We start from the raw sequence: 24,887 nt of genomic DNA on the forward strand, positions 1-24,887 counted from the left end.
ATATTGAAATTAAATGAAAGTAAAATTAATCTCTCCTTTCATTGGGGCACATGAAATCACCTTATTCTTTTGTACAAATGGATTATTCTGTTTTGAGCATGTTTCAGAGACAAGTGGTTTTCGTAAGTCAAAATAATAAAAATAAATATTTTCTTTCATGCAGATCTCTCGTTTTTTTTTTTAAACATAACTAAGTGGCCTATAAGTCCCTAATGCAGTCCATTGGCTTTCTTATACTTTGTCCTTGTGAGACAGAATAATAGATTCAGTAACATTCAAACGGTTTTTTTTTTCTGTTTTTTTAACCATCTTTATGAAAAGCATAACATGTTGGTTCAATAAGCTTTATGCAGAACAAAAAAAACAGTGAACAGTTCAACATTGCACAATGTAAACTTTACAAATACAAAGGGTTCTTTTATACACAGTAAGCAAACAAGGAGAAAAATCCTTGAGAAGCTCCTAGATGTACAATACAACTTGCAGGAGCAGGACCTCTTCATTATTGGCAAAAACCTCCTTTCATTTAAAAAAACAGCCCCCTAAATAAGTGGAACCAAAAGTCAACACAAAGAACTTAGCTTTGGCTGCTGGGTCTCTTCTCTTCCTTCAAACAATCTATTCAAACTGACCGTGATGTTGTAATGTACATCTAGGAGCTTACATATATAGTACATAAGTGTTGCCATACTGGGTCAGACCATCAAGCCCAGCATCCTGTTTCCAACAGTGGCCAATCCAGGTCACAAAAATCTGGCAAGATCCCAAAAAAGTACAAAACATTTATACTGCTTATCCCAGAAATAGTGGATTTTTCCCAAGTCCATTTAATAATGGTCTATGGACTTTACTTTTAGGAAAGCGTCCAAACTTTTTAATACTCTGCTAAGCTAACCACCTTTACCACATTCTCTGGTAACGAATTCCACAGTTTAATTACACGTTGAGTGAAGAAACATTTTCTCTGATTCGTTCTAAATTTACTACATTGTAGCTTCATCGCATGCCCCTAGTCCTAGTATTTTTAGAAAGCGTAAACGACGCTTCACATCTGCCCATTCAACTCCACTCATTATTTTATAGACCTCTATCATATCTCTCCTCAGCCCCCTTTTCTGCAAGTTGAAGAGCCCTAGCCGCTTTAGCCTTTCCTCATAGGGAAATTGTCCCATCCCCTTTATCATTTTTGTCGCCCTTCTCTGCACCTTTTCTAATTCCACTATATCTTTTTTGAGATGCGGCGACCAGAATTGAACACAATATTCGAGGTGCGGTCACACCATGGAGCGATACAAAGGCATTATAACATCCTCATTTTTGTTTTCCTTTCCTAATAATACCTAACATTCTTAGCCACAGCAGCACACTGAGCAGAAGGTTTCAACGTATCATCAACGATGACACCTAGATCCCTTTCTTGGTCTGTGACTCCTAACGTGGAACCTTGCATGATGTAGCTATAATTCGGGTTCCTCTTTCCCACATGCATCACTTTGCCCTTGCTCACATTAACGTTATAAGCCATTTAGACGCCCAGTCTCCCAGTTTCGTAAGGTCCTCTTGTAATTTTTCACAATCCTCCCGCGATTTAACGACTTTGAATAACTTTGTATCATCAGGAAATTTAATTACCTCACTAGTTACTCCCATCTCTAGGACATTTATAAATATGTTAAAAAGCAGCGATCCCAGCACAGACCCCTGGGGAACCCCACTAACTACCCTTCTCCATTGAGAATATTGACCATTTAACCCTACTCTCTGTTTTCTTTAACCAGTTTTTAATCCACAATAGAACACTACCTCCTATCCCATGACTCTCCAATTTCCTCTGGAGTCTTTCATGAGGTACTTTGTCAAACGCCTTCTGAAAATCCAGATACACAATATCAACCGGCTTCCCTTTATTCACATGTTGTTCACCCCTTCAAAGAAATGTAGTAGATTGGTGAGACAAGATTCCCTTCACTAAATCCATGTTGACTTTGTCTCATTAATCCATGCTTTTGAATATGCTCTGTAATTTTGTGCTTAATAATAGTCCTTCTACCATTTTGCCCGGCACCAATGTCAGTCTCACTGGTCTATAATTTCCCGGATCTCCTCTAGAACCTTTTTTAAAATCGGCGTTACATTGGGCCACCCTCCAGTCTTCTGGTACCACACTCGATTTTTCAGTTCTATCGGTACTCTGGGATGAATACCATCCGGGTCCAAGAGATTTGCTACTCCAGTTTGTAGAACTGCCCCATTACATCCTCCAGGTTTACAGAGAATTCATTAAGTTTCTCCGACTCGTCAGCTTCGAATACCATTTCCAGCACCGGTATCACTCCCAAATCTTCCTCGGTGAAGACTGAAGCAAAGAATTCATTTAATCTCTCCGCTACGGCTTTGTCTTCCCTGATTGCCCCTTTTTCTCCTCGGTCATCGAGTGGTCCAACCGATTCTTTTGCCGCTTCCTGCTTTTAATATACCTAAAAAAAAATTTACTATGTGTTTTTGCCTCCAACGCAATCTTTGTTTCGAAGTCCCTCTTAGCCTTCCTTTGACTTGACATTCCTTATGCTGTTTCTTATTATTTTCAGTCAGTTTCCTTCTTCCATTTTCTGAAGGATTTTCTTTAGCTCTAATAGCTTTCTCACCTCACTTTTTAATCACGCCGGCTGTCGTTGGTCTTCTGTCCTCCTTTTTTAATATGCGGATATATTTGGCCGGGGCTTCCAGGATGGTGTTTTTGAACAGCATCCACGCCTTATGTAAATTTTGACCCTCGCAGTCGCTCCTCTAACTTTTCTTTTCACCGTTCTTCTCATTTTATCATAGTCTCCTTTTTAAAGTTAAATGCTAAAGTATTTGATTTCCTATGTATACTTACTTCAAAGCTAATATCAAATCCGATCATATTATGATCACTGTTATCAAGCGGCCCCAGCACCATTACCTCCTGCACCAGATCATGCACTCCACTAAGGACTAGGTCTAGAATTTTTCCTTCTCTCGTCGGTTCCTGTACCAGCTGCTCCATAAAGCTGTCCTTGATTTCATCTAGGAATTTTACCTCCCTAGCGTGTCCCGATGTTACATTTACCCAGTCAATATTAGGGTAATTGAAATCACCCATTATTAATGTGTTGCCCAGTGTGCGTCCCTAATTTCCTTTAACATTTCTGCATCCGTCTGTTCATCCTGGTCAGGCGGATGGTAGTACACTCTTATCACTATCCTTTTCCCCAGTTACACATGGAATTTCAATCCACAGTGATTCCAAGACGTGTTTTGTCTCCTGCAGAATTTTCAATCTATTTGATTCAAGGCCCTCCTTAACATACAATGCTACCCCTCCACCAATTCGATCCACCCTATCACTACAATATAATTTGTACCCCGGTATGACAGTGTCCCACTGGTTATCCTCCTTCCACCAGGTCTCAGAGATGCCTATTATATCTAATTTTTCATTTAGTGCAATATATTCTAACTCTCCCATCTTATTTCTTAGGCTCCTGGCATTCACATATAGACATTTCAAAGTTTGTTTGTTGTTCCTATTTACATCATGCTTAGTACTTGACAGTATTAATTTGCAATCTTTTGTTTGATTTTTATTTAAGGACACCTGATCTACTACGGTCTCTTTTGCAACTTTATTTGCTACATTTGTACCCCACATTTTCCCACCTATTTGCAGGCTCAATGTGGCTTACAATACATCATGAATGGTGGAAATATATAAGAAAATAGACATTTAGTATTACAGTAGGATCTTGGATAACGTTATAAAGATAAAGCATGATAGTAGTACAACAAGCAGATATTTAAGACTATTCTGGATATATGTGGAGGAGTTCACATTTGTTTGGCTTCCAGAACCTCTCTCCCACATTTTCCTATGTCATTGGTACCCACATGTACCAAGACAGCCGACTCTCCCCAGCACTATCTAAAACCTATCTAGGTGACGCGTGAGGTCCGCCACCTTCGCACCAGGCAGACAAGTCACCAGGTGATCCTCGCGTCCACCAGCCACCCCGCTATCTATATGCCTAATGATCAAATCACCAACTACAACAGCCGTCTTAACCTTTCCCTTGATCCACTTCAATCTGGCTTTCGCCCCCTTCATTCAACTAAAACAACGCTTGCTAAAGTCTCCAATGATCTGTTCCTAGCCAGATCCAAAGGTCTCTATTCTATCCTCATCCTTCTCGATCTATCTGCTGCTTTTGACACTGTTGATCACAGTCTACTCCTTGATACGCTGTCCTCACTCGGATTTCAGGGCTCTGTTCTTTCCTGGTTTTCCTCTTATCTCTCCCAGCGTATCTTTAGTGTATACTCTCTAGTGGATCCTCTTCTACTTCTATCCCACTGTCAGTTGGTGTACCTCAGGGATTTGATTTTATTTTTATTTTAGTTACATTTGTACCCCACGCTTTCCCACTCATGGCAGGATCAATGCGGCTTACATGGGGCAATGGAGGGTTAAGTGACTTGCCCAGAGTCACAAGGAGCTGCCTGTGCCTGAAGTGGGAATCAAACTCAGTTCCTCAGTTCCCCAGGACAAAGTCCACCACCCTAACCACTAGGCCACTCCTCCACTCTTTTCCATCTATACTTCTTCCCTTGGCACTCTGATCTCATCCCATGGTTTTCAGTATCATCTTTACGCTGATGACTCCCAGATCTACCTCTCCCACACCAGAAAATCTCAGCCGAAATCCAGGCCAAAGTATCAGCCTGCCTATCTGACATTGCTGCCTGGATGTGTCAGCACCATCTGAAACTAAACATGACCAAGACTGAGCTTCTTATCTTTCCCCCTAAACCAACCTCTCCTCCTCCCCCATTCTCTATTTCTGTGGATAACACTCTCATCCTTCCTTTCTCATCAGCTCGTAACCTTGGGGTCATCTTCAAACTCCTCCCCTCTCTTCTCTGCACATATTCAACAGACTGCTAAAACCTGTGGTTTCTTTCTCTATAATATCAGCAAAATTCGCCCTTTCCTTTCTAAGCACACTACCAGAACCCTCATCACCTCTCGCTTAGACTATTGCAACTTGCTTCTCACAGGTCTCCCACTTAGCCATCTCTCTCCTCTTCAATCTGTTCAAAATTCTGCTGCATGACTAATATTCCGCCAGGGTCGTTATGCTCATATTAGGCGTTCTCCTCAAGTCACTTCACTGGCTTCCTATCCGTTTCCCGCATACAGTTCAAACTCCTTTATTGACCTATAAGTGCATTCACTCTGCAGCTCCTCAGTACCTCTCCACTCTCATCTCTCCCTACATTCCTCCCCGGGAACTCCGTTCACTGGGTAAATCTCTCTTATATAGTAACATAGTAGATGACAGCAGAAAAAGACCTGCACAGTCCATCCAGTCTGCCCAACAAGATAAACTTACATGTGCCATTTTTTGTGTATACCTTACCTTGATTTGTACCTGTCTTTTTCAGGGCACAGACCATACAAGTCTGCTCAGCACTATCCCCGCCCTGCCTCCCATCACCGGCTCTGGCACAGACCATATAAGTCTGCCCAGCACTATCCCTGCCTCCCAACCACCGGCTCTGGCACAGACCGTATAAGTCTGCCCTGCACTACCCCCACCTCCCAACCACCAGCCCTGCCTGGATGCACCCTTCTCCTCCACTGCTAACTCCAGACTCCATTCCTTTTATCTTGCTGCACCATATGCCTGGAATAGACTTCCTGAGCCGGTACATCAAGCTCCATCTCTGACCGTCTTCAAATCTAAGCTAAAAGCCCACCTTTTTGATGCTGCTTTTAACTCCTAACCCTTGTTCACCTTGTTCAGAACCATTATTTATCATCCTCACTTTAATATTCCCTTATCTATTGTTTGTCTGTCCTAATTAGATTGTAAGCTCTGTCGAGCAGGGACTGTCTCTTCATGTTCAAGTGTACAGCGCTGCGTACGTCTAGTAGCGCTATAGAAATGATAAGTAGTAGTAGTAGTTCCCGCCCGGGCAGCACTTGGGAGACAATAACCTTGGTGCGAGAGGATAGTACATCCCCTGGTGGGCAGATCTGGCTACAGGAGTACTTCCTACTTCACCAGGGTGATGCTCTCCATCTAGGAGACCTCCCTCCTCCAAGGTAGCACAAAGGCTACCAGACTGGAGGTGGGACTTCTCTACAACATCCCTGTAGGTCTCCTCTATGTACCTCTCTGTCTCCCTCAGCTCCATCAAGTCTGCTACTGTAGCCTCAAGAGAACTGACATGTTCTCTGAGAGCTAGGAGCTCTTTGCATCAGGCACACACATATGACATCTCACCATGTGACACTCAATGCAAAAGACTGGATAGCACCCCTCTTGCTGCTGGACTCCATCTTAGTGTTTTTGAGTTTTTCAATAATTTAAAACTTGCTACAGTATTAAGGAAATTAGCCTAATATAAAAGTGTCTTTTAGATTATATTGTATGATTTATTAGTGTTTCCTTCTTAGATGGTAATGAAATGTAATTTACAAACTCTGTAAGAGCACTCCCTTGCATATTACCCTAATTACAATAACTGACTATAAATGTTGTCCTAGGGGTGGATGGTAAGACTAAACTGGATCCTGCAGTGCCTGCTAGATTCTGTTAATGCTGTGGTACAAAGTTTTTAAAACTAAGTGGAAAAGACTATGGAGATTAGTTGTTAAAATTTGCTTTTTATATTTTTATTTTTGCCTAACACTAACCTACAATTCCTCCTTTATACCCCAATCTTTAAGTTCCCAAAGCACAAAGCAAAATAGCGTTCACTTACCAGAGAAATGTTCTCTTCTCTCAGAACTTCTCCGACTGTGCACTTTGTCGTGAAACCCTTTACAAGTTTGCATTACGTATGTACATTACACCTCACAGAGCTCACTGGGCAGCCCTGATCTCTATTGGACATTGGTCCTATATGTCAAGTGCCAAGGCACATCTGGGATACATGTTTTAGTCATGTCCTCTCTCCAATGTCCTTACATTTTTTGCCAAAATATGGTTGGTCTCAGTGGCCTGCACACCTCACTTCTCTTTGGGATTTATATGCTGACATGCCTTAGACGTCATGGGTGCAGTCGCTTTTTTGCACTGAATGGTACTATTTGCTCTCAAGTAGGTTCTTCAGAGCTGATTTCAATCCACTGCCAGACCTATCAACAATGGCTCGTCTTGATTGTTGATAGACCTACATATTGGAGAGACTACAGATATGGAGTCTGTTGTAAGGACCTGGACTTCTTTTTAAGGCAACATGGGAAACATTTTGGAACATTTTACCACCCAGGGCTTGTAATCCTCTGCTTAATTTTTTTAAGTAGTTCAGCCCTGGCTCCTTCCTTTTTTCTTTTTCATTTATTTTCCTGTTGTTTAGTTTTGCTAAGCCTTGTTGCAGGGGATGGGTTTTGGGCTGGAAGAGGGGAAGTGTAGGGGTGGGTAAATTTAAATACAAATTGTTTTCTTTGGTATATTTTAAAACATTTGTTTAAGCTTGCCTTTTTGACATATTGGTCTAGTTTGTATTTTCACTTGCAATAAAATGAGTTAAACATAAAAAAGGAAAGAAATCACACAGTCGGAGAGTAAGAGATACTGGGACGTGGAGGGGGGGGAAGCAGGGAAAAACAGGGAAAGGAAAGGCAGTGGGGTAGGGAAACAGAGAACAGAGGAGAGCAGTCACAAAGAAATATTACAGACATGCATCTAAGGCCTGCTGATAAAGTCAAGTCTTATTGGCAGTCTTAAAATGGGGTCAGGACGTTCACTTCATATTGACAGAGGTAAATTGTTCTAGAAGGCAGACGCAGTGAAATAAAAGGCCTTATGCCTTGTTTGTTCATATTGGGCCTGTTTTGGAGTGGGTAAAACCACCTTGTGGTCATTGAATGAAGTGGACTGCACGAAAGGGGTGTAGGGAATTGAAGGAGCTGAGATAGGAAGGCAAGGCATAGCAGAAGGCTTTGAAAGCCAACAGAAGAAACTTATAGTGAATACAAAAAGATACCGGTAGCCAGTATGGTGGTCCTTTAGGTGACACTCAGTCCGATCATAAAACCTGACAATAGAGGTGAATAGCTGTATTTTGAAGTGTCTGTAATTTCTTTAAAGAGGTATGAGCGATTCTGGAATAAACAATGTTACAATAGCCAAGCCTACTGGAGAGGAGTGAGAGTATACGGGCATGGAAGGAGTCATGGCTAAAATAGTCTCTTCTAGATTGCAGTTGATGAAGGATGAAAAAAAAAAACAGATCTGAGAAAATTGAGATTTGGGGACAAAAGAGAATTGTGAGTTGAGAATAACCCTAAAATATCGGAAGGATTCAACAGGGGTGATGGTTTGAACATTTTAAGGTTACAAGGCGTGAAGGTGTGGAGGGACGGGCAGTGATCCAGCATGCAGTAGTTTTGTCTATGTTGAGGTGAAGACGGTGAGTGGACAACCAGTGGGAAACGGAATCAAGGCATGCGTGTACTGCAGCAATTTGAGGACCATCAGGGTCAGTGTAATAAAGGAGCAAAATGTCATCAGCGTTGATATAACTCGAGATAAAAAAAAGTTTGGATAACAGTAGCTAAAGGACCTTCAAGATAGAGATTGAAGAGTAAGGGAGAGAGGGGTAGATCTTTAGGGTACATCATAGTGAAGTGGGCAAGGGTTCTAAGGTAGAGGAAAACGTTACAAAGTTAAATGAGGGGTTGGTCAGAAATTAAAAGAGGAAGTGGTCCAATGGCTCAAGAGACCAGGACAACAGTCTGGTGTCTAAACTGTCCTGGATAGGTGTGAGGGCTTGGGAGGCACTAGGCCACCAGGGCCTCACTCTTCCGGGGGGGGGGGGCAGCTCCTGTGTTTGACAGGCTTGGGCACTATCCTCCCACACTTTTCCTACAATGATCAACGCTAATATTGTGCTTAAATTTGCATGTTATTAGCGTTGATCATTGGACAGTTAATTCCCCACGCTGTTCCAGTGATATTTTTAGGGTACTGTTTCGGAACAGCGTGGGGAATTGATCATCATTGGAAACAAAGGAGAAAAAAAAAGGGGGGAGTCCACTCCTTCCACAAAAATGCAAGCAAAACAAACACAAGATGGAAGAAAGCCAAGTCCAAGTGAACTGCTCATGGACTCAGCGTCCTCAAACTTGTGCTTTGCTAGCACTCAAAGTTGCTTTGGCGTTTAGCAGAGGACTCATCTATTGACCCCTGAAAAAGGCTTGCCGCTGAAACACGGACCATGTAGGGTCCCAAGAAACTTTGTTTGGAGCTCTGTGTTTGGGCTGGTCACTTGGACTTGAATTGATCATCATGCCATCAGTGCTTCCATGGCTCTTCTTTTAGCCATCAGTCCTTCCAGTGTGTGCACAACATCTAAATATGGCCAACTTTGCCTTTTTGTTTCCTTTTTACAGACATGATAATGTGCGCTGAGTCGAGCACCCCCAATCATCCATGCTTTATGTGTAGAGAAACCTACATGGGATTCTAATGAAGATCTGCTCTTCAGCTGTCATAAGAACATAAGAATAGCCATACTGGATCAGACCAATGGTCCATCTAGCCCAGTATCCTACTTCCAACAGTGGCCAATCCAGGTCACAAGCACCTGGCAGAAAAACAAAGAGTAGTAACATTCCATGCTACCAATCCCAGAGCAAGCAGTGGCCTCCCCCATGTCTATCTCAACAGCAGGCTATGGACTTTTCCTCCAGGAATTTGCCCAAACCTTTTTTAAACCCAGGTACGCTAACCACCATTACCACATTCTCCAGAAGTGACTTCCAGAGCTTAACTATCTTGGAGTGAAAAAATATTTCCTCCTATTTGTTTTAAAAGTATTTCCATGTAATTTCATTGAGTGTCCCTTGGTCTTTGTACTTTTTGAAAAGTTGCGTCAAGGTCTAATGGAGATCTTCTCTTCAGCTGTCTATATTGTATTCATGCTTTTATGTGAATTAGGATGACGTCTGCATTGAGCTCTGATGAATATCTATTGTTCAGCTCTCTGTGCTGTATTCCAGCCCTATGTGTATGGAGTGACCCCTATATCGAGCTCTGATGAGGATCTGTTGTTCCACTGTCTGTGCTGTATTCATGCTTTATGTGTATCAGTGTGATGCCTGCATCGGGCTCCGACAAAGATATGCTCTTCAGCTGTCTATGCTGTATTCATGCTTTCATTGTATGAATGTGATTCCTCTGTGTTAAGAGCAGCACAATAGCAGCCCAATCATACAAAGAGCTTGCCATGTACTGATTCACAAGTACCACTCGGCTACCACAGGAGCCCCAGCCTGCGCAGCCCAATTACTGCTAGATTAGCAAAGGAGCTGTTACCGTGGAAGGAAGGGCCACACATCAATCCCTGTGATTAGCGAAGGGCTATTTCTTATTTTTTATAAATCCAGCTTAGTACCCGCTACATGAAAAACCTGCATCGATTCTACCGCAGGCCCCCTTTTACTGCAGCTTGGTAAAAGGAGCCCTTAGAGCGGTTAAGGATTATCTGGTAAATGAGACAAAACACCTGAATTTTAGACAGAAGAGCTGTATTTTTTTTTCTCCCTGTCAGCTCCATTACAATTATTAATATGTTTTGCTTAGCAGATTTTGAGCGAGCTGACTGGGAAAGCCGGGCCTGAAAATGTCAGCATAATTAGAAACCAGGACAGGAAACAACAACATTTAAGCCCTGTATTCTCATGATGTGCCTCGCTGAAGTGATTCTGCACTGGAGAAATGTTCCTCTCCCAGAAGCCAAAATATTCTCAGCATGCTGTATAAAGATTTATACGGACAGTAAAAAATCGAATTCTTCCCACCTTATATCACCTTCACTCTCCAACCTGCCGTCCATGCCAACACCTCCTGCAAAATACACAACAGTTCCTCTCATCATGCAAGTTAGGATACAGGCTTCTGCCCCCAAAATGCTTAACATGAGCAAACAGCCTAAGGACAAGTGAGGGAAGAAGGCTCTTAGGAAGTCATTTGTTAAAGGCGCACAATCCTTGGAGGTATGATAGAGGGGAGGCCTAGAGGTGTGAGGAAAGAATCCTAGAGTGTGTGTGATGGGAGTTTCTAGAGTGTGTGAGGCAGAAATTGAGGCTGAGGCGATATGAGGGAATAATCTTAAGAACTGTGTGGGACAGAAAAGGAGTCCTAGGAAGTGTGTGTGATGGGCGTATAATCTTAGGAGATATGTGGGAGGGAAGGGGAGGCCTAGGAAGTGTGAGGAAAGAGTCTTAGGAAGTGTGTTTGATGAGAGAGTTCCAGGAAATATTTGAGGAAGAAGGTGTGAGAAGCGAGTAGGTGATGGAGCAAGATAGCCTTGGTAGAGCTCAGGAGGGGTATCTGCAGAGTTTCCTGGGTGGGAGGTCACCTTATCAGTGACTGAGTCCTTGTTCTATCTTCTTGAAATGAGCAGAAGTGATACACATTCTAGCAAACCTAACCAAAATGAATCACAAATTTCCAGCACAGTTGCAAGCAATGGTACTGTCATGTTCCGTCTTTCTTTGCCATGGAGGCCATGTCACTCTGTCCATCCTCAGGTGGTCAGTTTATGGCTAGCTATAGCCCCAACTGTTGTCCTGAGTGCAGTAATTTTAAAGTAATTTCTCCCTCTCTGGGCCTTTCCCCTCTTGGAGATGTCCTGATGAAAGAGCTTTATTGGAAGGCCCCTGAAGTGCTGGATAAAACTGCAGCTTCGACCTCCCCTCGGAGGATGTTCTCCTTGTAAACCAAGCTGAGGCTGTGGGGTCGTGTACGCTCTAATCTCCTACCAGACAGGAGGCGCCGCAGGGACGAGGTGGAGCTGAGGTCGCCACAGCTTCTTAGGTGGATTCCCTCTCGAGATGGGAGGTGGCCTATCTGCCAGGGTCCTCCTGGGACCTACAACCATAAAATGGAGAATAAAAACTAGAAGAAAGCAAAACATAAAGACACTCAGAGACAGGGGCATATAAGAATCACAACCCAAACTGACAGCTGGCACCCACGGGTCCCTTATCACTACAGCTTCTCATTTCCCCAAGATCCTCCCCAACCACAGAAACATTCAGACTTCCAGAGATGTCACATAATGCCTGCTCAGGTCAGCCTTTTACAGACTTGTGTTGCTTCTTCATATAATAGATACACTTTCTAACCAAGGAAATAGAGTTCATTTAATCATTACTAGCGATAGTAGCCAGTTCAGGCCTGGATAAAACTGCAATTTTTGAGGGTTAATATACATTGATTGGCCCAACATAAGAAGTAGCCAGAGATGATGGAGGGTCTCAGATTTCCAGACCACGTGGGTCCTTTGTTCAGATGCGAATCAATATTATTGATTGATTACACAAGTCAGAAAAACTGTTATTTCTACACCAAACACTGGATGTTTGGTACCTGCCCTGGTCTCTTACCTGCTTCTGCTTTCCTGCCTGCTCTAGTCCCGTGGTGAGGTTGCGTTTGGACCTCTGCAGAAACTTGGCCACCAGGACTCTGGTGTTTCGGCACACCTTGAGGTCCCCCAGGGAGCGGGCACCACTTCGTGACAGCTTCTGCACTACTCTCTTGGTCACCCGGAGCTTGTTGCGTCCAAATGACATAGCTCTAAACAGCTGTGGGGAGTCACACTGGGAGCCACGAAGGAGGCAAACCTCTGAGCACAACACTGCCAGGGAGATCAGACCAAAGAAAGAAGAGTTATATAGCAAGTTATATAGAGACTCCACATCATATACTTTGAATGAGGTTCCAGGACCTGACGGCTAACATCTGTACAAGCTAAGTAGATACCCCATATCCTATACAAAAATCATAGTCATTTCTCTAAAAAAAAAGTTCCAGATCTGTCAGGTCCTGGAACCTTTGTTATCTAACATCGGAGTTTTCTCAAGGAACTTCCTGATAGCTTCTGAAGCTCAGATTTACTGGTGCTGCATTCAGGTGTAACTGTTTCTTAAGGATCTGTAAATGCTCACCTGGATCTCCAGAGGAAGTGGATACTTCATCCTGAAGAGCTTTGCTGTACAGAGGATCCCTGAAATCTGCTGGAAGGGGAGACGGAACATTAACTCATTGGAGCATGCAGACCCCTTAAAGCCCCATGCCAGACTCTGTGACAAGTATGCTAGAGAATGCAGGAAAATAAACTTCCGTCCACTGGCCTGCCATACCTTGTAAAATCAAACAAAAGCAAGAAAATCCACTGTCCTCATTTGGGTTCCAGGGCTCTGTTCTCTCCTGGTTCTCCTCCTATCTCTTCCACCGCTCCTTCAGAGTACACTCTCATGGATCTTCCTCCACCCCCATCCCGCTCTCTGTTGGAGTTCCCCAGGGATCTGTCCTTGGACCCTTTCTTTTTTCAATCTACACCTCTTTTCTGGGCTCACTGATCTCATCTCATGGTTTCCAGTATCATCTTTATGCTGATGACACCCAGCTGTATCTCTCCACACCAGACATCACCGCGGAGACCCAGGCCAAGGTATCGGCCTGCTTATCCGACATTGCTGCCTGGATGTCCAACCGCCACCTGAAACTGAACATGGCCAAGACCAAGCTTATCATCTTTCCACCAAAACCCACTTCTCCTCTTCCACCGCTCTCGATCTCAGTTGATAACACCCTCATCATCCCCGTCTCATCCGCCCGCAACCTCAGAGTCATCTTCGACTCCTCCCTCTCCGCGTATATCTAGCAGACAGCCAAGACCTGTCGCTTCTTCCTCTTTAACATCAGCAAAATTCGCCCCTTCCTCTCTGAGTACACCACCCGAACTCTCATCCACTCTCTCATTACCTCTCGCCTTGACTACTGTAACCTACTCCTCACTGGCCTCCCACTTAACCATCTATCCCCCCTTCAATCCGTTCAGAACTCTGCTGCACGTCTTATATTCCGCCTGAACCGATATACTCATATCACCCCTCTCCTCAGGTCACTTCACTGGCTTCCGATCAAATACTGCATACAGTTCAAGCTTCTCCTTCTTACCTACAAATGCACTCAGTCTGCAGCCCCGCATTACCTCTCTACCCTCATTTCCCCTTACGTTCCCGCCCGAGACCTCTGCTCACAGGACAAATCCCTCCTCTCAGCACCCTTCTCCACCACTGCCAACTCCAGGCTTTGCCCATTCTGCCTCGCCTCACCCTATGCTTGGAATAAACTTCCTGAGCCCTTACACCAAGTCCCCTCCCTACCCGTCTTCAAATCCTTGCTCAAAGCCCACCTCTTCAATGTTGCTTTCGCCACCTTACCTTTATACCTTTCAGGAAATCTAGACTGCCCCAATTTGACTGCCCCTACTTGACTGACTGTACATTTGTCCTTTAGATTGTAAGCTCTTTGAGCAGGGACTGTCCTTCTATGTTAAATTGTACAGCGCTGCGTAACCCTAGTAGCACGTTAGAAATGTTAAATAGTAGTAGTAGTAGTAGTAGACCATTATTAAATGGACTTGGGGAAAATCCATTATTTCTGGGATAAGAAGTATAAAATGTTCTGTACATTTTTGGGATCTTGCCGGGTATTTGTGACCTGGATTGGCCACTGTTGTAAACAGGATGCTGGGCTCGATGGACCTTTGGTCTTTCCCAGTTTGGCAATACTTATGTACTTATGCACAGTAATGGTATGTTGAATTAACTTAGCTGGCATGCACACGCCATTGTATCCTTTGTTCTCTGTCCTCAAAAGTTATTCTATTGGGCTCATTTTCAAAAGAGGACGCCCATATTTTGAGATAAATCGGAAGATGGACTTCCTTCTCCCAGGGTCGTGCAAATCGGTACAATCGAAACCCAATTTTGGAGGTCCCCAACTGCTTTCCATCGCAGGGATGGCCAAAGTTCAAGGGGGCGTGTCGGAGGTGTAGCGAAGGTGGGACTTGGGCGTGCCTACCACTTGGACGTCCTTGACCCATAATCGAAAGAAACAAGGACGTCCTTGACCCATAATCGAAAGAAGCAAGGACATCCCTGACGAACACTTGGACAACTTTACCTGGTCGTGTTTTTCTTACAACCAAGGCACAAAAAGGTTCCCAAAATTACCAGATGACCACCGGAGAGAATCGGGGATCACCTCCCCTTACTTCCCCAGTGGTCACTAACCCCCTCCCACCCTCAAAAAATATCTTTCAAAATATTGATTGCCAGACTCTATGCCAGCGTCAGATGTCATACTCAGGTCCATCACAGCAGTATGCAGGTCCCTGGAGCAGTTTTAGTGGGTGCAGTGCACTTCAGGCAGGCGGACCCAAGCCCATCCCCCTACCTGTTACGTTTGTGGAGGAAACAGCGAGCCCTCCAAAACCCACCACAAACCCACTGTATTCACATCTAGGTGCCCCCCTTCACCGTAAGGGCTATGGTAGTGATGTACAGTTGTGGGTAGTGGGTTTTGGGGGACTGAGCACACAAGGTAAGGGAGCTATGTACCTGGGAGCAATTTATGAAGTCCACTGCAGTGCCCCTTAGGGTGCCCGGTTGGTGTCCTGGCATGTCAGGGGGACCAGTGCACTACAAATGCTGGCTCCTCACACAACCAAATGGCTTGCATTTGGTCGTTTCTGAGATGGACATCCTTGGTTTTGAAAATCGCTGAAAATCAGAAACGTCCATGTCTAGGGACGACCATCTCTAAGGACAACCAAATTTCAGGATTTGGACGTCCCCCTGACCGTATTATCAAAACGAAAGATGGACGTCCATCTTGTTTCGAAAATACGGGCTTCCCCGTCCCTGGATCGGGACGTTTTGCGAGGGCATCCAAATTGAAACATGGACGTCCCTTTCAAAAATGCCCCTCTATCTGACTCTTAACCCTGCTAGTCCCCTCTTTGCCCCAGCCCACTATTTCTAGTCCTCTCACTTCTTTCCTACCTGCCCCACTGTCTCCTTAATATCAGAAATCTGACTGGAGTGACAATTTTACTCACCAGTACCAGTGGAAAGGGAAATAGCTGGGTCGCTGTGTGACCTGGGCAGTGGTTGAACAGAGCGCCCGCTGCCAGGGGTCTGTAGACGTGAGCTTTCACTGCACCTTCTCTGGGAGCGCTCTGAGGCCTGATGTGAAGAACTCAATGTCCCTTGTCCGTGTATGGATATTTTTCCTTTCACACGAACCTCTGGAAGGCAGGGTCCCAAAGATTGACCAATGGCTTCTAGTCTGTTGCAGCTGTAGGTCATGGCGCCACCAGTCTCAGGAAGACTTTCATAGCAAGCACTAGGAGTCGAGCAGGAATATGATCTTTCACTTCTAATCCTGGGGCGTGGGCACTCTTCAAAGGGTCCTTGAAGGCCCAGGGTGGGGCTTTGCAAGTGATGGCCACACTGCACACAGTCCACACTCAGGCAGTAGTCTGCTCGACTCCGCTGAATGGAGCGGAAGAGCACGTAATCCAGGGATTTCATTGAACCCTGTAATTCCAGGAGACAGGAGTCCTCAGAGGGGCTGCTATCATTGGGCATATCGATAATCTCCGACATCACCAGAGATCCACTGTCCATGGAAACTGCAACACAAAAAGTATCAGGGACACTGAAGAACCACTAACAGACACTGCAATACACAAAAATCACATCAGAGATCCACAGTCCATGGACACTGAAGAGCCACTAATATACACTGCAACACATAAGAATCACATCACTAGATATCCACTGTCTACAGACACTGAACAACCATTAATAGACATTGCAATACAGAAAAATCACATCACCAGAGATCAACTGTCTACGGACACTGAAGAGCCACTAATAGACATTTCAATACACAAGAAACACATCACCAGAGATCCACTGTCTATATACAAAGTATAAGGACACTGTGGAGCCACTAATAAACACTGTAATATACAAGAATCAGATGACGAGAGGTCCACGGACACTGAAGAGTCACTAATAGACACTGGAATGCACAAGAATCAGATCATGAGAGATCCACTGTCCACGGACACTGCAATATACAACGTATTAGGACACTGAAGAGCCAAAATAGACACTGTAATACACAAGAAACACATCACCAGAGATCCACTATCTATATACAAAGTATCAGGACACTGTGGAGCCATTAATAAACACTGAAATACACAAGAATCAGATCACGAGAGATCCACCGTCCACGGACACTGAAGCGTCACTAATAGACACTGTAAAACACAAAAATCAGATCACAAGAGATCCACCATCCACGGTCACTGAAGTGTCACTAATAAACACTGTAAAACACAAGAATCAGATCACAAGAGATCCACTATCCATAGACACTGAAGAGTCACTAATAGACACTGGAATGCACAAGAATCAGATCATGAGAGATCCACTATCCACGGACACTGAAGTGTCACTAATAAACACTGTAAAACACAAGAATCAGATCACAAGAGATCCACTATCCACAGACACTGAAGAGTCACTAATAGACACTGGAATGCACAAGAATCAGATCACGAGAGATCCACTGTCCACGGACACTGAAGAGTCACTAATAGATACTGAAATACACAAGAATCAGATCACGAGAGATCCACCGTCCACGGACACTGAAGCGTCACTAATAGACACTATAAAACACAAAAATCAGATCACGAGAGATCCACCATCCACGGTCACTGAAGCGTCACTAATAGACACTGTAAAATACAAGAATCAGATCACGAGAGATCCACCGTACACAGACACTGAAGCGTCACTAATAAACACTGTAATACACAAGAATCAGATCACGAGAGATCCACCGTACACAGACACTGAAGCGTCACTAATAAACACTGTAATACACAAGAATCAGATCACAGGAGATCCACCGTACACAGACACTGAAGCGTCACTAATAAACACTGTAAAACACAAGAATCAGATCACAAGAGATCCACTATCCATAGACACTGAAGAGTCACTAATAGACATTGGAATGCACAAGAATCAGATCATGAGAGATCCACTATCCACAGACACTGCAATATACAACGTATCAGGACACTGAAGAGCCAAAATAGACACTGTAATACACAAGAAACACATCACCAGAGATCCACTATCTATATACAAAGTATCAGGACACTGTGGAGCCATTAATAAACACTGTAATACACAAGAATCAGATCACGAGAGATCCACTGTCCACGGACACTGAAGAGTCACTAATAGATACTGAAATACACAAGAATCAGATCACGAGAGATCCACCGTCCACGGACACTGAAGAGTCACTAATAGATACTGTAATACACAAGAATCAGATCACGAGAGATCCACCATCCACGGTCACTGAAGCGTCACTAATAGACACTGTAAAACACAAGCATCAGATCACGAGAGATCCACCGTACACAGACACTGAAGCGTCACTAATAGACACTGTAAAACACAAGCATCAGATCACGAGAGATCCACCATACACAGACACTGAAGTGTCACTAATAAACACTGTAATACACAAGAATCAGATCACAAGAGATCCACTGTCCATAGACACTGTAATACAGTACATAAGAATCAGATCATGAGAAATCCATTGTCCATGGACACTGCAATATACAACGTATCAGGACACTGCAATACACAATAATCAACAGAGATTCACTGTCCATGTACACTGCAATTTAGAAAATATCAGAAAAAACCCACAGACAGAATCCCCCTTGTAGTGACATACAATCCAGAGCTGGAAAAACTGAGGAAAATCATAAGAGATCTACAACCTATACTCCAGGAGGATGAACTACTGAAAGAGATATTCCCATCCCCACCAGTACTGGCCTTCCGACAGCCACCCAACTTAAAACACAAGCTAATCAGAAGTAAACTTTCATCACAGACTGAAAAGGAACAGAAGGGCACACGTCCCTGTAATTTATCCAGTTGCAAACTATGCCAAAATATTTCACAGGACCCCACAGTTATCCACAAAGGAAAGATATTCAACATAAAGGGATCTTTCACTTGCTCATCTTCCAATGTGGTATATATCATTCAGTGTAAAAAATGTAACGAAAGATGCTATATTGGAGAAACAGGCCAGATGCTTAAGACAAGATTCAATTTACATAGACATCACATGAACAATACAGCCAGTAGGGCCCCCCACCCGGTGGGACAGCACTTCACAGAACCAGGACACTGTACCAGTGATTTCACAATGAGAATACTGAAAGGTAACTTTAAAACCATACAAGAACGTAAGACCTTTGAAGTCAGAATGATTGAATATTTTAACACCCAACAGAAAGGACTTAACAAGGATCTGGGGTTCCTGGCCCATTATAAACCATAAAGCTGTATGTCTCTGTTGATCACCCCACCCCTCACCTATCCACACCCATCCTGTTAGAATATCAATGATATGCTTTGATGTCCCCATGCATACCTCCGACCCACCCCCATCCTCCCACCCTGTCAGACTATCATAGTAATGCTTGAATGTTTTCACTTATATACACTGTCAGCTAGCACATTTGCTTATTTCCGATCTGACGAAGAAGGGCAACCTTCGAAAGCTAATCAAGAAATGTATTAAGTTATGTCCAGTAAAAAAAGGTATCATCTTATTTTATTTTCCATGTTTTATTTTGTTTGATTTCTATTGATAACCTTAAGAGTGGACTAACACGGTTACCACACTCCTCTACTAGAAAATATCAGGACACTGAACAGCCATAATAGACACTGCAATACACAAAAAAAAACATCACCAGAGCTCAATAGTCCACAGACACTGCAATTCACAAAGTATCAGGACACTGAAGAGCCAGAATAGACACTACAATACACAAGAATCACATCCTCGGAGATCCAGTGTCCATGGATGCTGCACTGGGCAAATATCAAGTCACTGGTCACAAGCAGGACAGCATACATGTCTCACACCACCAGAAATCCACTGTCCATATCATCGCACATGCATAGCATTAAATAAATAAATAAAATCTATTTATTTAGATTTTGCTCACATCTTTTCAGTAGTAGCTCAAGGTGAGTTACATTCAGGTATTCTGGATATTTATCTGTCCCAGGCAGGGGCGTAGCCAGACAGCAGATTTTGGGTGGGCCTAGGCAAGAAGTGGGTGGGCACCAAGTGTTCTCCCCTCCCCCCCCCCCAAAAAAAAATATCTAAGCTGGTGGGAAAATGCTTCTCTCCACCTTGGCAGTCTTCAGCAGGCATGCGCTGAAAACAGAGCATTCGCAGGTGTCAGTATCATGGAGCACACCATTTTCATTACCATCAAGGGGAAGTCTTCAGCTGGTACAGCTGGAAATCCCCATCAGCTATTGCTAAACATGTGCTACTGTTGGGTGGGCCTGAGCCCTAAGTGGGTGGGCCCAAGCCCACCCAGGCCCACCTGTGGCTACACCACTGGTCCCAGGAGGGCTCACAATCTAAGTTTGTACCTGAGGCAAAGGAGGGTTAAGTGACTTGCCCAAGATCACAAGGAGCAGCAGTGGGATTTAAACCAGCCACCTCTGGATTGCAAGACCGGTGCGCTAACCACTAGGCCACTCCTCCACTCCTCTCCATATTTAGCATCTCTCTCGCTTTCTGTGGGCTCAGAGATCCCTCTTACCTTCAGCACTTAGTGCAGCTGAGTTGATCCTGTTGCGGGCACCCGTGTGAGACACTTCAGTAACCTGAGGGTCGAACAATGTTGCCTGAAAGGAACCAGAATAATGACAGTCCACATTCTTACAGCAAATATTACCCAAATAGATGTAGGGATGGCATGCAGGCCCCTCGGAAGCTAATCTCAGTGAGCTGCATGAAGCAGAGGCAGGAGGAGTGAAGTGCTGGAGAACAGGGCAGATGATCTGCAAGACCCAATGTGGCAAAGCAGATCTGAAGAAAATGTGCTTCTTTTCTATTGTAATGAATGAAATCCTTTACAATATAAGATTTTCTTCAGACCTGAATGATACTGTTCGTACCCCTGTTAAAGTTATTTAAGGTGAGGTGCATGCTTTGGGTCTCTTCAAGGCGAGTTACTCTACAATCAGATAAAGATAAAGATTGCTTTTGACTCGTAACCACTCGCCTCCACCTACCCTCCTCTCCTCCTTCCTGTACACATTAATTGATTTGCTTACTTTATTTCTTGTCTATTAGATTGTAAGTTATTTGAGCAGGGACTGTCTTTCTTCTATGTTTGTGCAGCGCTGCGTACGCCTTGTAGCGCTATAGAAATGCTAAATAGTAGTAGTATTTCCCTAACCCTGTGAGCTTAAAATCTGAGGGTTAGATTTACAGATACATTAATAAACTTTAAGACAAGTCCCATTATTTTCTAATCATGTGCATTAAAATAGTAATGCAGGGATCCTTGGGCAGTGGGCTGATATAATTTGCCAAAGGTCACAAGGGGCATCAGTGGGAGAAGAGGGATTTGCACCCTAGGCTTCTCCTCCCCCAGGGTACATGGTGGCTCAGTGGAAGCCTTGGATTGGAACTCACAGTTCTGCAATCCTCCATCACCTTCATTCTGGGAGAATTCACATTGGTGGCATAGCTAAGACTGAATGGGCCCCCTATAACTAAGCTAGTGGGGATGGGGGGAGGGAGGGGAAAAGGGGGGAAACCCCTGCAGAGCTCCAGTAAACAAATCCTGCAAAAAAACCAAAACACATTCCAGACCTATATAGAAAACCTGTCCTAGTAATAAAAATAGAAACTGAAATGCAAAATATTAGAGATGCCCATTTTCCAAAACTGACATACTATTATAATTAATAAATTCAGAAAAAAAATATATTTTTTCTACATTTGTTGTTTGGGCATTGCTTTGGTCCCAGTGTCTCTTTTCTGCTTTTCTCTGTTTCCGCCGTCCCCCCCCCCCCCCTTCTCTCTTATCAGGGTCTCCTGTCCTTTTGATATTTCTTTTCCATATCCACCATCCATCCTCCCTCTGTGTCCCTATCTGTCCTGTCCAGCATCTCCCCTCTGTGTCCCTGTCTTTATGCTCCCTCCATGCTCTGCATCTCTTCTTTGTGTCCCCATCCCTCTCCATGTCTAACTTCTCCTCTCTCTCTTCCCTTCCTCCTGCACCCCCCACCTCAAGGCCAGCATCTCGCCCTCCCCCCACCCCCATCCCAGCATCTCTCCTCTACCCCCTGCTGCCCCCCTCTTGGTCCAGCATCTCTCTCTCTCACCCTGACCCCCTCCCCTGTGATCCAGCATTTCTCTCTCTGTCCCTCAAAGGTCTGACATCTCTTCTCCTCTGGTGCAGTCTCTCTCTTCCCTCCACTCCCCCACCCCACATCTAGCATTTCTCTTCCTCCCCTTTTGGTCTGGATCTCTCTCTCTCTCTCCCCCCCCAGGTCCAGTATTTCTTCCTATCTCTTTCCCCCCTACTGGGTCTAGTCTTTCCTCCTCCTCCTTCCCCTGATTAATGCCTCCAGCTCCATCCCTTACCTGGCTGTCTCCCTGGAGTCCCATGACTGTTTCATAAGATGGTGGGAAGTCTGTGGGATACAGAGGAATGGGGCTGTCCATGGATCCATTATAAGTGATGCTGTGGAGGGAAAGGTTTGAAGCATCAGCCAGTGTTTCTTTAGATAATTTTACCAAAAACCTAAAGTTTTAGTTTTTTACTACCAGCACCCTTTTCTGCTCCCAGATCTCAGGGCAACGTCTAGGGATCATCCTGAAGGCCTTCCCCGTTGCCAACTCCGGGGCTCTGACCATGTGGCATTTACTGGGGGCAGGCTTGGAGTACCAGGCCTCAATCTGGTTCATGCTCATATATGTACCACTGGAAGGCATAGGATGTACTAGTATCAGGCGCTATTTATTTTTTTATTTTAGTTATTACATTTGTTTCCCACATTTTCTCGCATAGCAGTAGGCTCAATGTGGCTTACAGGTTCCGGAGAGGAGAGTACCAACTCCGGGAGTATATACAGAGTGGAAAATAGAGTAACAGCAGGTGCAAGGAAGCTGATAAGGTTCAGGTAAAGAGAATACAACTTTGGGACGAATATATAGTAGCATGTAAAGAGAAGTAATCCCAACGAGGCTGATAAGTCTCCGGTGATGGGACTACAGCTTCTAGTGAGCAATACAGAGTAGGATAAGGGTAGAAGTACATTTAAATATAACTGGAGTGGTAAAATTCGTACAGTTTGAAGTAATAGGATTATGTGGAAGGGGTATTGTTCATTTCTTCGATTGAAAGATGTGATGCATTGTTCATGAATTAGTTCGGGTCTGCTGGGTAGGCTTTCACAAGAAGACATTCTTTGTCTTTGTGTAGGGCATTAGTTTTCCCCATGACAATGTGAAGTTACCAGATGGTTCATGTGATAAGCAGTGGCGTAGGCAAGGGTGGGCCCAGCCCCACCCACTTTGACCTCACACTCACCCAATAGCAGCACACCTATGATGAGGCTGGCAGGGATTCCCAAGCCCCACCAGCCGAAAAGTCCCAACAACTGTCCCGCCTGCATACCTTGTAAATAGCAGATCTTCGCCTGCAGCGAACAGCAACTGATACTTGCTGTGGGGCCAACATGAGCAGTGTGTATTAGTAGCTGCGGGGGAGGGAGGATGTTTCAGAGATCATATGCTATGCAGGCCAGAGAGGGAGAGACCAAATCCCTTGTGGGACAAGGCAGAGTTCTTCTGCCCACCCATCCTGGGCCCAGGCCCACCCAAAATTGGATGTCTGACTATGCCCCTGGTGATAAGGGTAATATAACTGCATTTGCTTGATGAACCGGTTAATTATGTTCTTTTATTATTTTTATGTATCATTTAAGATTGGATAAATTAAACAAAAGGGACATGACAGTCTATTCATGTTGCTGTATGTTGCTTTTAGACTCCTGATACAGGCCTACTAGACCGAAACATGGCTCGCGTCGAGTCTTGGATGATGATAATCGTTTGATATATCCACATTGTCTGGCTATTGGTTTTTAGTCACCTTCACTGTGTTTGTGCTCACTTCGTGTGATAAGGGTCACATTGAGTCCATGGCTGGTCTTTCCCTCAGTGTATCCAGTGTATCTGGAGGAGTGGCCTAGTGGTTAGGGTGGTGGACTTTGGTCCTGGGGAACTGAAGAACTGAGTTTGATTCCCACTTCAGGCACAGGCAGCTCCTTGTGACTCTGGGCAAGTCACTTAACCCTCCATTGCCCCATGTAAGCCGCATTGAGCCTGCCATGAGTGGGAAAGCGCGGGGTACAAATGTAACAAAAATAAAATAAATTCCAATTTCTCTAAGGCAAGCAGGAGCGCAAATCCCTAGAGATGTACTGGGGGTAGTGTCAGGACTAGTTCAGTCTGTGGCTGATGCCCTGGTAGCCCCCCAGGGCCTGTTCTAGCATTATGCAAACTATGCATTCCACCTGAGAGGAGCAGAATTCCAGGGGCAGCAGCAGCCACTGACTTTCAGGAGTCAGAACCAGTCAGAGTGACTACCCTCCCACCCTGATCATGGTACACAGAGCTGCTGCCAGCAGACTGCAAGATAGCCACCCACCTCCAGGCAGCATTGCCTCTCCTGAACCCTCATCTCCAGCCCCCCCGCCCCACCACACACACACACACACACACAGGATAATATGACACTGCATGCAGCCACTGTGCTCCTAACAGAGAGGGGATGGTGTAGGACTCTGTGTGACAGAAAATGACTCTGACTGTAGAGAAAAGACAGTTGTTGGCAGTCAGCTTGGGCACAGCATAGCAAAGACAGCACAGGAGCGCAGCAAGCAGATTTGACACTGGCATCTTGGTCCCAGACTCCCAACAGAGACACCAGAGAAGCAAAGATAGATGGGAAGGCATGCAACAGTCTGATCCAGAGCTAAGGAGCCGCTGCAGTAGAGAGGACCCTGGTGAGGGGGGTGGGCTATGAGTGCAAAAGCACAGACTGCCTGG

The 24,887-nt window shown here is 44.6% G+C and overlaps 1 protein-coding gene across 5 annotated transcripts in view; it reads right to left on the reverse strand.

The window, feature by feature from the left end:
* Positions 1 to 10,583: 10,583 nt before the first annotated feature.
* Positions 10,584 to 24,887, reverse strand: part of FAM189B (family with sequence similarity 189 member B) — a 33,774-nt gene continuing 19,470 nt past the window's right edge. For 4 of the 5 annotated variants that reach the window (XM_030186355.1, XM_030186354.1, XM_030186353.1 and 1 more), the window contains 6 exons: positions 22,416 to 22,515; positions 20,578 to 20,662; positions 15,949 to 16,524; positions 12,986 to 13,054; positions 12,425 to 12,675; positions 10,584 to 11,906 (listed from right to left, as the gene is read on the reverse strand). In XM_030186355.1, the coding sequence (XP_030042215.1) occupies positions 11,682 to 11,906; positions 12,425 to 12,675; positions 12,986 to 13,054; positions 15,949 to 16,524; positions 20,578 to 20,662; positions 22,416 to 22,515 (1,306 nt within the window). In that variant the 3' untranslated portion in view covers positions 10,584 to 11,681. The remainder of the gene's footprint in view (positions 11,907 to 12,424; positions 12,676 to 12,985; positions 13,055 to 15,948; positions 16,525 to 20,577; positions 20,663 to 22,415; positions 22,516 to 24,887) is intronic. The other variant, XM_030186352.1, reaches the window with a different exon arrangement.

This window comes from Microcaecilia unicolor, chromosome 14 (assembly GCF_901765095.1).
Source record: "Microcaecilia unicolor chromosome 14, aMicUni1.1, whole genome shotgun sequence".
In the NCBI taxonomy this organism is placed as follows: Eukaryota; Metazoa; Chordata; class Amphibia; order Gymnophiona; family Siphonopidae; genus Microcaecilia; species Microcaecilia unicolor.